At 38.4% G+C, this 12,915-nt stretch overlaps 1 protein-coding gene across 4 annotated transcripts in view; it reads right to left on the bottom strand.

Moving 5' to 3' along the window:
* The window catches only part of ZFYVE26 (zinc finger FYVE-type containing 26), a 102,771-nt gene that overhangs the window by 4,089 nt on the left and 85,767 nt on the right, over positions 1 to 12,915 (bottom strand). For all 4 annotated transcript variants that reach the window (XM_007473086.3, XM_007473085.3, XM_001378401.5 and 1 more), the window contains exons 38-41: positions 12,492 to 12,633; positions 9,873 to 9,932; positions 1,902 to 2,084; positions 416 to 460 (exon numbers count right to left, since the gene is read on the bottom strand). In XM_007473086.3, the coding sequence (XP_007473148.3) occupies positions 416 to 460; positions 1,902 to 2,084; positions 9,873 to 9,932; positions 12,492 to 12,633 (430 nt within the window). The remainder of the gene's footprint in view (positions 1 to 415; positions 461 to 1,901; positions 2,085 to 9,872; positions 9,933 to 12,491; positions 12,634 to 12,915) is intronic.

Consider the following 12,915-nt stretch of genomic DNA (forward strand, 5'->3'; position numbering starts at 1 on the left):
GGGAAGTGGTCTCCCTCATCATTCCCTAGTACTAATGCCATCACTAACTAATAGAACTGAACAGGAGGGTGACGAGATACATACAGTAGAGATGGAAGAGTACCATGAGATCATCTGGAAAGGAGGACCTGAATTTAAATCCTGTCTCTTTTATGTACTACTTGGGTGACCTTGGGCAAGTCTCTGAGCCTCTGAATATCAGTTTCTTAAGGTATAAAAGACAGGGTTGGAATGGGTGGCTAAGATCCTTTCCAGGTCTAAGTTTAATGATCCTGTTATATGCTATGACCAGTGGTAAAGAAGACAACACTGGGCCTGAAGTGTTTCTAATTAGCTTAGGCCAGAAATGAGTAAATTCAGGTATAAAGATGAGTCCATCTACAGGGATTTGGGAAGTTAGGGAGTTTTTTCTCACCTTATTGTCATCACTGTGTATTGCCTGGATTAAGCCATCCAATTCCTGTGAAGAAGGGAAATACAGATATTATGAATGGGGGGAGGAAGAATAGTGTCTTTCCTTCTCAGGTAAGCAAATTGGGCAAGCCTTCTTATCTCTTCTTTCTTAACTCAGATTCAATTATGAGGAGTAGTAAACATGGTTGATAACATCAATTCTGAGAACTTGGGAAATAAAGGCAGATAGAATGGTTCTTAAGAAAACTGTTTTGTCTTAATGAATGGAGATAGGCAATGTTTGTTAATGAATTTTTTTAAAAAAGAAAGAAAAAAAGAACAGTCTTTAGGCAGATCTCCTGGTAGGCCATGACAATTTATAGATTAACAACCATGTCCCCAAAACTACTAAATACTAATTTAAGGCACAATGAAGGTACTATTTCTTCTCCAGAAAATGAAGTCCCAGTGGATGAGAAAGTACTAGAGCAGTTGGGTGGCTCAGTGGATAGAATGCCAGGCCTGGAGACAGTTCAAATCTATCCTCAGGCACTTCCTAGCTGTGTGACCCTGGGAAAGTCACTTAACCCCCAACTGCCTAGTCCTTACTGCTCTTCTGTCTTAGAACTGGTATGTAGTATCGATTCTAAGAGAGATGGTATGGGTTAAAAAAAAAAAGAGGGTACTGTCCTGATGCCTTGTCTTATGTAAGGTAAATTTGTCCCCAAAGACAAAATCTAAGCACTACTGAGACAGTTTAATTATGCTTCTCTGAACCAGAAAAGGCTGAGTCCATCCAGAAGTTTTGGGCTCTTGCTATAATGTATGACTAAGCTTTTAAAATAATTTAGCCCAGATCTATAATTTCATCAATGTAAGGAGCTCCCTAGTGTGAAAACTCTCTTCATTGATGCAGATTGGTAATTTGTTTGTATCCTAGATTTGCCTAGGACCATAGAGTAGGAAAGGGTCAGGAGCAGGTCTTGAGCTCAGAACTGACTACAATGTCTTATCTCTGAATTTCTCACAAAATAAATTCCTACTGGTTTTGAAAAGCAGACATTTATGGTTATAAAATCTATAACTTATAAGTAGCAACTTTCTTCATGAAGCAACTATTTCACTGAAGGGTCGCTGACCCCTCTGGGACCAAAAGGGAGACAGCAAAATTGGCTGCAAGAACATCTCCAGAGGTCATCCAAAGTAGGTACAAAGATTCTGAGGATTCCAGAGTGTAAAACCCAAACTACAACAGAAGATTGCCAATGTGTAAGACTGGCAGAATTTTATTTCCAACAGGAGACCAACTAATGGTATCCCAGTTCTATTTAGGTGCTACACAAACAGTTTTTCACATGGAAGGGTCCTATTATAGGAAGACCATAATTGTAAATGGATTAGGGAAATAAGGGCATCCTGAAGAGCATTAAGGGCATCCAAAGGAAGCAGAGAGTAAAGAATAAAACATTAAGACACTGTAGAGTGAAGAGAATGGAAAAGAACATTACCTGGGATGGAATGCTCCCAAATTTCTCTAGGCAACTAAGGAGGATAGTATCGCCATCACTCTTGGCTGCCACTCCAGATTCATTCACACACTTAAGTAGTTGGCGTATCTCACTGTATTTCTCTCTTTTCACTAGTTGCTGGGCGGCTTTACAATAAGTGGCAGGTGCATCTAGTTTGAAGTCCTAGGCCAGAAAAGGAGAGTGAAGGGGTTGGGAGGTCAGAGGACATGCAGAACAGGATGGGGAAAAGTTGATGCCAAGAAGTTTTGGAAACATCTGAGTCAGAACAAAGAGGCTCCCTACCTAGGATATGAAGAATCTTAACTACTACATATTGGATCTTAAGTTTTTTTCTAAACACTAGTTAAAATATGTGCACTCTGGGAGATAAGCAGGCACTTAGCATCTCCTTAAAAATCCGTATGCAGGGCAGCTGGGTAGCTCAATGGATTAAGAGCCAGGCTTAGAGACAGGAGGTTCAAATCCAGGTTAAAAATCTTGCCTCAGATACTTCCTAGCTATGTGACCCTGGTCAAATCACTTAACCCCATTTTCCTAGCCCTTACAACTCTTCTCCCTTGGGACCAATACATAGTACTGATTCTAAGAGAGTGAGGGTTTTAAAAAGAAAATCTATATACACTCCAAGCTTAGGGTCTCACCTTCCTCCCATATGGCCACTATTTAAGAGAATTCTCAAGCTAGGACCGCTTCATTTAGTCTAACAAGAATCACTATCTCTCCTCAGAGGATAGCATTTAGCTACTGTTCTCCCAGATAGATGACTCTCTGATATGAGGTGCTTATATAGTTTACTCCCCAAAAGGTATTTTTCTGCTTCTACCCAGAGAAGGCACTACAGACATAATTATGCTTCTCCTGTCATAGGAAGCTTTTGAAGAAAAGATGTTAACATAATTAGGTTAGATGACAGTATGATTGGGTGTATACTGAACTGGTTGAATGATTGGGCCTAAAGTGTAATCATTAATGGGTTGATGTCAAATTTGTGGGTGTCCTTTAGTAAGGTACCTCAAGGATCTGTTAAAAAAATTTATTGATATTTTGTTTTTATGCCTCCAGTTCATTTCTGTATCTCTCTCTTTCTTTTCTCCTACTCAGTTAAGTCATCCCTTATAACAAAGAATAAAAAATAAAAAATGCAATTCCACTAATAAGCCAACACTGAGTCTGACTGGTTATGTGTTAATATTCTACAATCAGAGATCTATTCTTGATCTATATTGGATGGATATATAACTGACATGCTTAATCAGATTTGGAGGTAACACAAAGCTGAGAAGGATATTTAACATGATGGGTAAGGACTGGGATCCAAGAAGATCTTTATAGGCTATATTGATTGGAAGAATGTAAGAAGATGAAATTTCAATATAGATAAATGAGGCTCAGTGGACGGAGCACTGGGCCTAGAGTCAGGAAGACCTGAGATAAAATCTAGCCTCAGATATTTCCTAGCTATGTGACCCTGGACAAGTCACTTAACCTCATTTGCCTCAGTTTCCTCATCTATAAAATGAACCGGGGAAAGAAATGATGAACCACTCTAGTATCTCTGCCAAGAAAACCCCAAATGGGGCCATGAAGAATTGAATACAGCTGAAAAACAACCAAACAACAACAAAACATAAAGCCCTAAGAGTAAGCTTAGAGAGTCAATCCCATAAGCATAGGGAGGAGGTATGCCTAGGCAACAGTCCCCATGAAAAAGATCTGAGATTTTTAGTGAGCTACAAAAATAAAAAAAAGTTATAGTGTTATAAGATAGCCTAAAAAGCTCATGTGATCTTAGGCTACATTAAGGAAGGAACACAATTTAGAAGGAAGAAGCCAATAGCTAGAGTTTTTGAACCTGTGCAAGCTACTTGCCATCTCTCTCTTATGTTCAGTTTGTTTATTTGGAAAATAGCAATAATAACAACACCAATTTAAGGGGACACTGTGGAATTAAACAAGATCACCTGTGTAAAGTGCTTTGCAAACCTGAATATGCCATATATATGTCAATCCTTTCTTCTTCCTCCTCTGTCTTCTATTATTACTATTGTTATTACAATGTTCAGACTATATTTGGAACACTTGATTCAGTCCCAGGCATTCAGCCATGTTTTTAGGATGGCCACTGACAAGGAAGAGCATAGCCAGAAAAGAGCAAATATAATGGGGATCATTGTCATTGCCTAGAGATCATGCCACAGGAGGTCTGGTTAGAGAAATTTGGGATTGTTTAGTGAGGACAGGGGATAGGTTTCTTCAAATATCTGAAGGAAGAAGCATTAGACTTACTCTGCAAAGAGGGTGGAACTAAGAATAATGAGTAGAAGTAGTACAGAGGTAGATTTAGGCTTAAGAAAAAATTTGCCCCCAGCGAGAGGTGGCCAGAATGAAATGGGGATGCTTTGTGTGGTAGTCAGAGAACAATTAGCCAACAAGCGTTGATTAAGTCCTTATAATGTGCCAGGAACTGTGCTAACTTTTATGGATACAAAGAAAGGCAAAAAAAGAGAAATCCTTAAAGAAAACTACAGACCAATCTCCCTAATGAACATAGATGCAAAAATCTTAAACAGGACACTAGCAAAAAGACTCCAGCAAGTGATCAGGAAGGTCATTCACTATGATCAAGTAGGATTTATACCAGGAATGCAAGGATGGTTCAATATTAGGAAAACCATCCACATAATTGACCATATCAACAAGCAATCCAACAAAAACCACATGATTATCTCAACAGATGCAGAAAAAGTCTATGATAAAATACAACACCCATTTCTATTAAAAACACTAGAAAGCATAGGAATAGAAGGGTCTTTCCTAAAAATAATAAACAGTATAAATCTAAAACTATCAGCAAACATCATCTGTAATGGGGATAAACCAGAAGCCTTCCCAATAAGATCAGGAGTGAAACAAGGATGCCTATTTTCACCTTTATTATTTAACATTGTACTAGAAACACTAGCAGTAGCAATTAGAGAGGAAAAAGAAATTGAAGGTATTAAAATTGACAACGAGGAGACCAAAGCTATCACTCTTTGCGGATGACATGATGGTCTACTTAAAGAGTCCTGGAGAATCAACCAAAAAGCTAGTGTAAATAATCAACAACTTTAGCCAAGTTGCAGGATACAAAATAAACCCACATAAGTCATCAGCATTTCTATATATCTCCAACACATCTCAGCAGCAAGAATTAGAAAGAGAAATTCCATTCAAAATCACTCTAGACAATATAAAATACTTAGGAATCTATCTGCCGAGACAAACACAGGAACTATATGAACACAACTACAAAACACTCTCCACACAATTAAAACTAGATCTAAACAATTGGAAAAACATTGATTGCTCATGGGCAGGAGGAGTTTACATAATAAAAATGACAATCCTACCCAAAATAATTTACTTATTTAGTGCCATAGCCATTGAACTACCAAAAAACTTTTTTTACTGAATTAGAAAAATACATAAAGTTCATTTGGAAGAACAAAAGATCAAAGATGTCCAGGGAAATAATGAAAAAAACAAACCACAAAGGAAGGTGGCCTTGCAATCCCAGATCTCAAACTATACTATAAAGCAGTGGTCATCAAAACAATATGGTACTAAGAGACAGAAAGGAGGATCAGTGGAATACACTTGGGGTAAATGACCTCAGCAAGACAGTCTATGACAAACCCAAAGACCCCAGCTTTTGGGACAAAAATGCACTATTTGATAAAAACTGCTGGGAAAATTGGAAGATATTGTGGGAGAGATTAGGTCTGGATCAACACCTTACACCCTACACCAAGATAAACTCAGAATGGGTGAATGACTTGAACATAAAGAAGGAAACTATAAGTAAATTAGGTAAACACAGAATAGTATACATGTCAGACCTTTGGGATGGGAAAGATTTTAAAACCAAGCAAGACTTAAAAAGAGTCACAAAATGTAAAATAAATAATTTTGACTACATCAAATTAAAAAGTTTTTGTACAAACAAAACCAATGTAACTAAAATCAGAAGGGAAGCAACAAATTGGGAAGCAATCTTCATAACAAAAACCTCTGACAAAGGTCTAATTACTCAAATTTACAAAGAGCTAAATCAATTGTACAAAAAATTAAGCCATTCTCCAATTGATAAATGGGCAAGGCACATGAATAGGCAATTTTCAGATAAAGAAATCAAAACTATTAATAAGCACATGAAAAAGTGTTCTAAATCTCTTATAATCAGAGAAATGCAAATCAAAACAACTCTGAGATACCATCTCACACCTAGCAGATTGGCTAACATGACAGCAAAGGAAAGTAACAAATGCTGGAGGGGATGTGGCAAAGTCAAGACATTAATGCATTGCTGGTGGAGTTGTGAATTGATCCAACTATTCTGGAGGGCAATTTGGAACTATGACCAAAGGGCGCTAAAAGACTGTCTGCCCTTTGATCCAGCTATAGCACTGCTGGGTTTGTACCCCAAAGAGATAATAAGGAAAAAGACCTGTACAAGAATATTCATAGCTGCACTCTTTGTGGTGGCCAAAAATTGGAAAATGAGGGGATGTCCTTCAATTGGGGAATGGCTAGACAAATTGTGGTATATGTTGGTGATGGAATACTATTGTGCTAAAAGTAATAATAAAGTGGAGGAATTCCATGGAGACTGGAACAACCTCCAGGAAGTGATGCAGAGCAAAAGGAGCAGAACCAGGAGAACATTGTACACAGAGACTGAGACACTGTGGTTTAATCGAACATAATGGACTTCTCCATTAGGGTCAATGCAATGTCCCTGAACAATCTGCAGGGATCTAGGAGAAAAAACACTACCCACAAGCGGAGGACAAATGATGGGAGTAAAAACAACGAGGAAAGGCAACTGCTTGACTACAGGGGTTGAGGGGATATGATTGAGGAGAGACTCTAAATGAACACCCCAATGCAAATACCAACAACATGGAAATGGGTTCAGATCAAGGACACATGTGATACCTAGAAGAATCACGCGCTGGCTATGGGAGAGGTGGGGGGGGGGGGAAGGGGGAGGAAGGGGAAAAAAAGATCTTTGTTTCCAATGAATAATGTTTGAAAATGACCTAATAAAATAATATTTAAAGGAAAAAAAAAGAGAAATCCTTGAACTCAGGGAACTTGTATCCCAGTGGGGGAAACAATATGTAAATATCTAGGGATAATTAAGTTATAAGCAGAGTAGATGGAAGGTAATCTAAAAGAGGAAGGCAAGGCTAGCTAAGAAAAGCCCTAGAAGATGGAGTTTGAGTTGAGTCTTGAGGGAAACCAGGGAAATCATGATGCAGAGAAGTGAGGAAGGAGAGCATTCCAGGGAAGGAGCACAGATATGGGAGATGGAATGTCCTGTTTAAGGAACCACAATTAGATCAGTCTAGCTAGCCTGTGGGATGAACGGAGCAGAGTAAGGTATAATAAGGCTATCAGACACTTTAAATGACAAATGGGTTTTTATTTGATTCTGGGGAAGAGCCATTGGGCCTTCTTGGGTAGGGAGTGATAAGGTCAGACCTACACTTTAGAAAAATCACGTTGGTAGATGAGTAGATGAGGACTGAGGGAAGGCTCAGTGACAACTTAGAAGCATATTGCAACAGTTCAGGAGAGATGAGGTGATGAATAATGGATCCTAAACTACTGTAATGGTTATGTTAGAGAACAGAAAGATGTTATGACAATAGAGAGGACAATATTTGGCAACAGACTGAATATGTGGAGTTAGAAGTCAAAGACGACATCGATGTGAGCCTGAGTAACTGGAAGGATGTTGGTGTCAAGGGTGATAGGGGCAGCTAGATAGCACAGTGGATAGAGTGCCAGGCTTAGAGACAGGAGAGGGGGTGGGAGAGAGATAGACAGAGACACAGAGAGGTAGAGGGGTTTTCCTTGACAAGAAGGTCAACTCTTCAACTAAGACTAAAGGAGGAAATGGTAGAGGAAGATATCTGAGAGATGTGAGATGAGGAAAAAGGGAGAAAAAAACTCTTGACGAATAGATTCAATTTTTTTCAGTGAAATATAAGGCAAGATTTTTGGCTAAGAGAGTGAGAAGGATGCTGTGGGATAAATGAGAAGGTATGGAAGGCATGTTCCCCTTCTCTGGTGTCTTCAAGTATAGACTGCTGAACATCTGCCAGACACTGTAGGATTCCTTATGAACAGGCAGTTTTCAGGCAAAGAAATCAAAGGTATCTATAATCATATAAAAAGGGTTCTAAATCACAACTGATTAGAGAAATGTACATTAAAACAATTCTGAAGTACTATCTCATACCTATCAGATTTGTCTACATGATAGAAAAGAAAAAAGATAAATATTGTGAGGGGATATAGGAAAATTGGGACACTAAAGCACTGTTGGTAGAGTTGTGAACTGAGCAATCACTTTGGAGAACAATTTGTAACTTTACCTAAAGAGTTATAAAACTGTGCATACCCTTTGATCCAGTAATACCACACTATTAGGTCTGAATCACAAAGAGACTTTAAAAAAAAGGACCTCTTTGTACAAAAATATTTATAGTAACTCTTTTTGTGATGATAAAGGATTGGAAATAGAGGGGATGTCTATCAATTGGAGAATGGTTGAATAAATTGTGGTATCTGATTGTAATGGAATACTATTGTGCCATAAGAAATGACAAGCAGCATGATTTGGGAAAAACTTGGAAAGGTTTATGTGAACTGATGCAAAGTGAAGTGAGTAGAACCAGAAGAACACTGTACACAGCAATACTCTACAGATGACCAACTGTGAATGATCCAAGACAATTCCAAAGGACTCAGGATGACAAATGCTGTCCACTTTCAGAGAAAGAAAGTATGGAGTCTTAATGCAGATGTAAGCATAATTTTTTCACTTTAATTTGTAGTGTGTGTGTGTGTGTGCACGCACACACATGTGCATGTTTTGTGTGCACATGCCTGTGTGTTTGGCCTATGTTATCCTTTACAATATGAATAACATGGAAATATGTTTTGTATGATTGCACATGTATAATCTATATCTAATTGCTTGCCTTCTCAATTGTAAAAAAAAATATTATTTAAATTGTAAAGTTTAAATTCCTTTTGAGAAGAATTTTAGGTAAAGAAGATGCTACCTCTCTGAATCCAGAAACCGAACTGTTGGAGAAGCCACCATGAAAAAGCCTCCAGACCAAAAGTTGCACAAAATTGAACTTTGGGTGTGGTTGATTGAATATTTATTTGTATGTATACTTTCATGCCAAAGGGGACTGCCCCCAATGGGTTTTTTGTCAATGCGTTCAGCAATTATTGGTTTTATTCTTTTTTTTTTCTCTCTTATCCTCACATTATTATAATCTTTTAAGTTGATTATGTTTTTATGATCCTTTTGGGGAAAATTAATTTTTCCAAAAATGATCACACGGGGAAATGTAAAAAATAGACTCGAATACAGGACTACAATCCCCACGAGCCTTTGCTCCACTTCCCCAGAATTCCTTGTAATCTCACCTGGGCCGAGATCGAGAAGGTATTTAAGCTGATTGAAAGGCTTTTGAAGGGCTCTTGGCTCTTTTTGGACTTCCGTTTTGGAGCAGGCGCGTCTCTTGCGTGATGTGAGGTTATTTTGTATAGGCCTCTGGCCTAGGCACATGTTTCTTACTTGTATATTCTTTAATCTTTAACCTTTAATAAACCTCTAAAAAATATAATACTCCTTGCAGAGAGAAACTAATTTCTACCTGCCTCAGATGCCTCAGTCTCCCCTAAATTTTAATCTTTACACAATGAGGGGAGAGGGAGAGAATTTGGAGCTCAAAATATAAAAACAAAAGTTAAAATTGTTTTTACATGTATTTGGAAAAAAATAAAATACAATAAATAAATGAATAAAAATGATTCTTGCTGGACTGGATTTAGGTACTGTGCTCCCTTGGTACAATCCCATTATAATCCAAGTCATACCTGTAGGACACGAAATGCTATCCCAAAGCCATCTTCCACATTCTTCCCTCCTAGCATTACCTAGAAGGGAAAAGAAATTAGTGACAAGTCTAGAAGTGCAAAATGTTCAAGCAAATCAGCATGCCACCATGGAAAATTGTTGAATTTGTAGTCAGAGGACCTGGATTCAGATCTCAGCTTTCTCACTATATGATCTTGAACAAGTCATTTCCTCTCCTCAGCCTCAGTCTCCTCATGTAGAAGATGATGGATGAAGAAGGGAAAAATTTAGGATCAAACAAGAGATAGAGAACATTACAAGATATAAAATGAATAATTTTGATTATATTAAATGGAAAGGTTCTTGTACAAACAAAACCAATGCAACCAAAATTAGAAAGGAAGCAACAAACTGGGAAAAGTTTTTATAACAAATTTCTCTGATAAAGGTCTAATTTCTCACATATGTGCAGAACTAAGTCAAATTTTTAAGAAATTAAATAATTCCCCCCAATTAACAAATAGGCAAGGGATATGAATAGTGTAAAGTAAGGGAAGAGAGATCCTGCATTTAGAAGAGAAACCAGTCTCATGGAGAGATCAGCTGAAGAGAGAGTGGAAGAGGGGCAAGGAGAAAGCTGAGGGTTCTGAGGAGGAATCAGAAAATGTAATGGAGGAGATGAGAAGAAGGAGGGAAAAGGGATGACAGAGAGTGAAAGGATTGTTTCTCTCCTGTGTTACTTATGGGGAGAGGTAAGCCAGATGCTGTCTCCTTGGAGGGGATGTGGCTCCTGTGAGAGATTGTCTTAAGAAATGGAGGGCAGGAGTCTAGCGTGGGATTGCTTCAATGAAGTGGCAAGGTGCCTCCCTCAGAGGAGCCTAAGGCTCCTGAGATCAAATCTGCCTTGGTGAGGTGAGGCAGATTTGTCCTTGTCCTAATCTCCTGTTATTATTATTATCTAGAGATAGGCTCAAACCCAAAGTCAAATGATTTACTGAGATCAAAGTAGGAAAGGAAATGGCAGAGGTATGAAGGAGAAAAATGGGAAATGGGTAAAAAGAAGCCCTAAAGATTTTCCGTCTTTTAGATTGGCCTTTCAGAGTCTGGAGGCCAAAGGTTTCTCAGTACTGGCCTCTCCTTTTGCCAACTGCTTTCTTGCCTCTACTCTTAAACTAGCTAAACCTTAAAAGTATGAGACAAGGGACAAGTAAGGGAGAGAGAGAGAGAACAGTCCCAGGGAAGGATCTGGATGGCTTTGGTTGAAAACCAAATCCACAATCCCTCTTGAGGATTTCGGATAGCTGTAGTTTAGAGTCTTAGTGGAGATATTTCAGGATCTTGGAAGGGAAAACAAGTCTCAAATGGATGGCCTCTGTCTCAGCTTTTAGGAGATCCACTTTCTCCTCCACCTCCCAGGCTGGAAGAAGACAGGTCCCATCAGTTGGCTCCCAGAGTTCTGATTCCTCCTCAGAACCCTCAGCTTTCTCCTTACCCCTCCTCCACTCTCTCTTCAGCTGATCTATCCATGAGACTGATTTCTCTTCTAAATGCAGGATCTCTCTTCCCTTACTTTACAATAGGCAGTTTTCAGACGAAGAAATCAAAACTATCAATAATTATAAGGAAAAAATGTTCTAAATTCCTCCTTATTAGAAAAATGCAAATCAAAACAACTCAGAGATACCAACTTATACTTAGCGGAGTGGCCGATATGACAATAAAAGAAAATAATAAATGTTGGAGGTTACATAACAAAATTGGGACACTAATTCATTGCTGATGGAGTTGTGAATTGATCCAGCCATTCTGAAAGGCAATTTGGAACTATGCCCAAAGGACAAAGAATGCATAGCCTTTGATCCAGCATTACCACTACTAGGTTTGTGTCTCAAAGAAATAAAAAAAAATTGGGGATGGACCTGTTTGTACAAAAATATTTACAGTTGTGCATTTTGTGGTGGCAAAGAATTGGAAAATGTTTCTCGATTGGGGAATGGCTGAACAAATTGTGGTATATGATGGTGATGGAATACTATTGTTCTACAAGGAATGATGAACCAGGTAATTTCTTTAAGAACTGGAAAGACCTACATGAATGATGCAGAGTGAAATGAGCAGAAGCAGGAGAACATTATACACAGTAACTGAAACATTGTGGGATAATCAAGTGTAACAGACTTTGCTTCAAATAGCAAAACAATGACCCAGGACAATTCTGAAGGACTTATGAGAAAGAATGCTATCCACAGCTAAAGAAAGAACTGTTGGGGTAGAAATGCAGAAGAAAACATGATTTATCACTTGTTTATATAGGTATAGGATTTAGGGGTTTGGTTTTAAAAGATTACTACAAAAATGAATAATATGAAAATTGGTTTGAGTGATAATACCTGTATAACCCAATGGAACTGCTTGTCAGTTTGAGGAGGGGGGAAGAAAGGGGGAGACAACATGAATCATATAACCATGGGAAAAATAAAAAAATTTTTAAAAATCTATAAAATGTTAAAGATGACAAAAAAAATGATGGGACTGGACTAGTTCCTCAATAAGGTCCCTTCCCTCTTTAAGTTTGTGATCATATGACATATGTGAATGGTTTATTCTCTCAGTCACAGACTGCAAAAACCAGCACGTACTTTACAAGCAACATCCATTTTCATGTGATTGTTTCCAAACAGGGTTGGCAGGGGCAAGGCTGTAATCTGGGAAGTCCCAGCACTCTCACACCGATGTAGAAACCTGGTAACTTCCAGCTGCAGGCCAACTGTATTCATGTGCCTGAAATTATGCAATGCAGAAGCAATAGTCAATCTCCACCTATTTTCTTAAGAGTAATTTAACTGGGGCTGAAGAGTGAAGCAGCGTCAATAGTGCAAGAGGAGAAAAGATTTTGTAGGATTTGGCTCTGGAGGTAAAAAAGAGATGTCTGTCTGTTTATTTTTTTTTTCAAAGGCTACAAGAGGACAAAAACAGACATCCCAGGACAGGACTCAAGGCAGGAATTATCTAATGACTGCAGGTTCCCTTTAGAACTGAAGAATTTTTTATCTTAATCCTCCC

The sequence above is a fragment of the Monodelphis domestica genome, chromosome 1 (genome assembly GCF_027887165.1).
Source record: "Monodelphis domestica isolate mMonDom1 chromosome 1, mMonDom1.pri, whole genome shotgun sequence".
NCBI lineage: Eukaryota > Metazoa > Chordata > Mammalia > Didelphimorphia > Didelphidae > Monodelphis > Monodelphis domestica.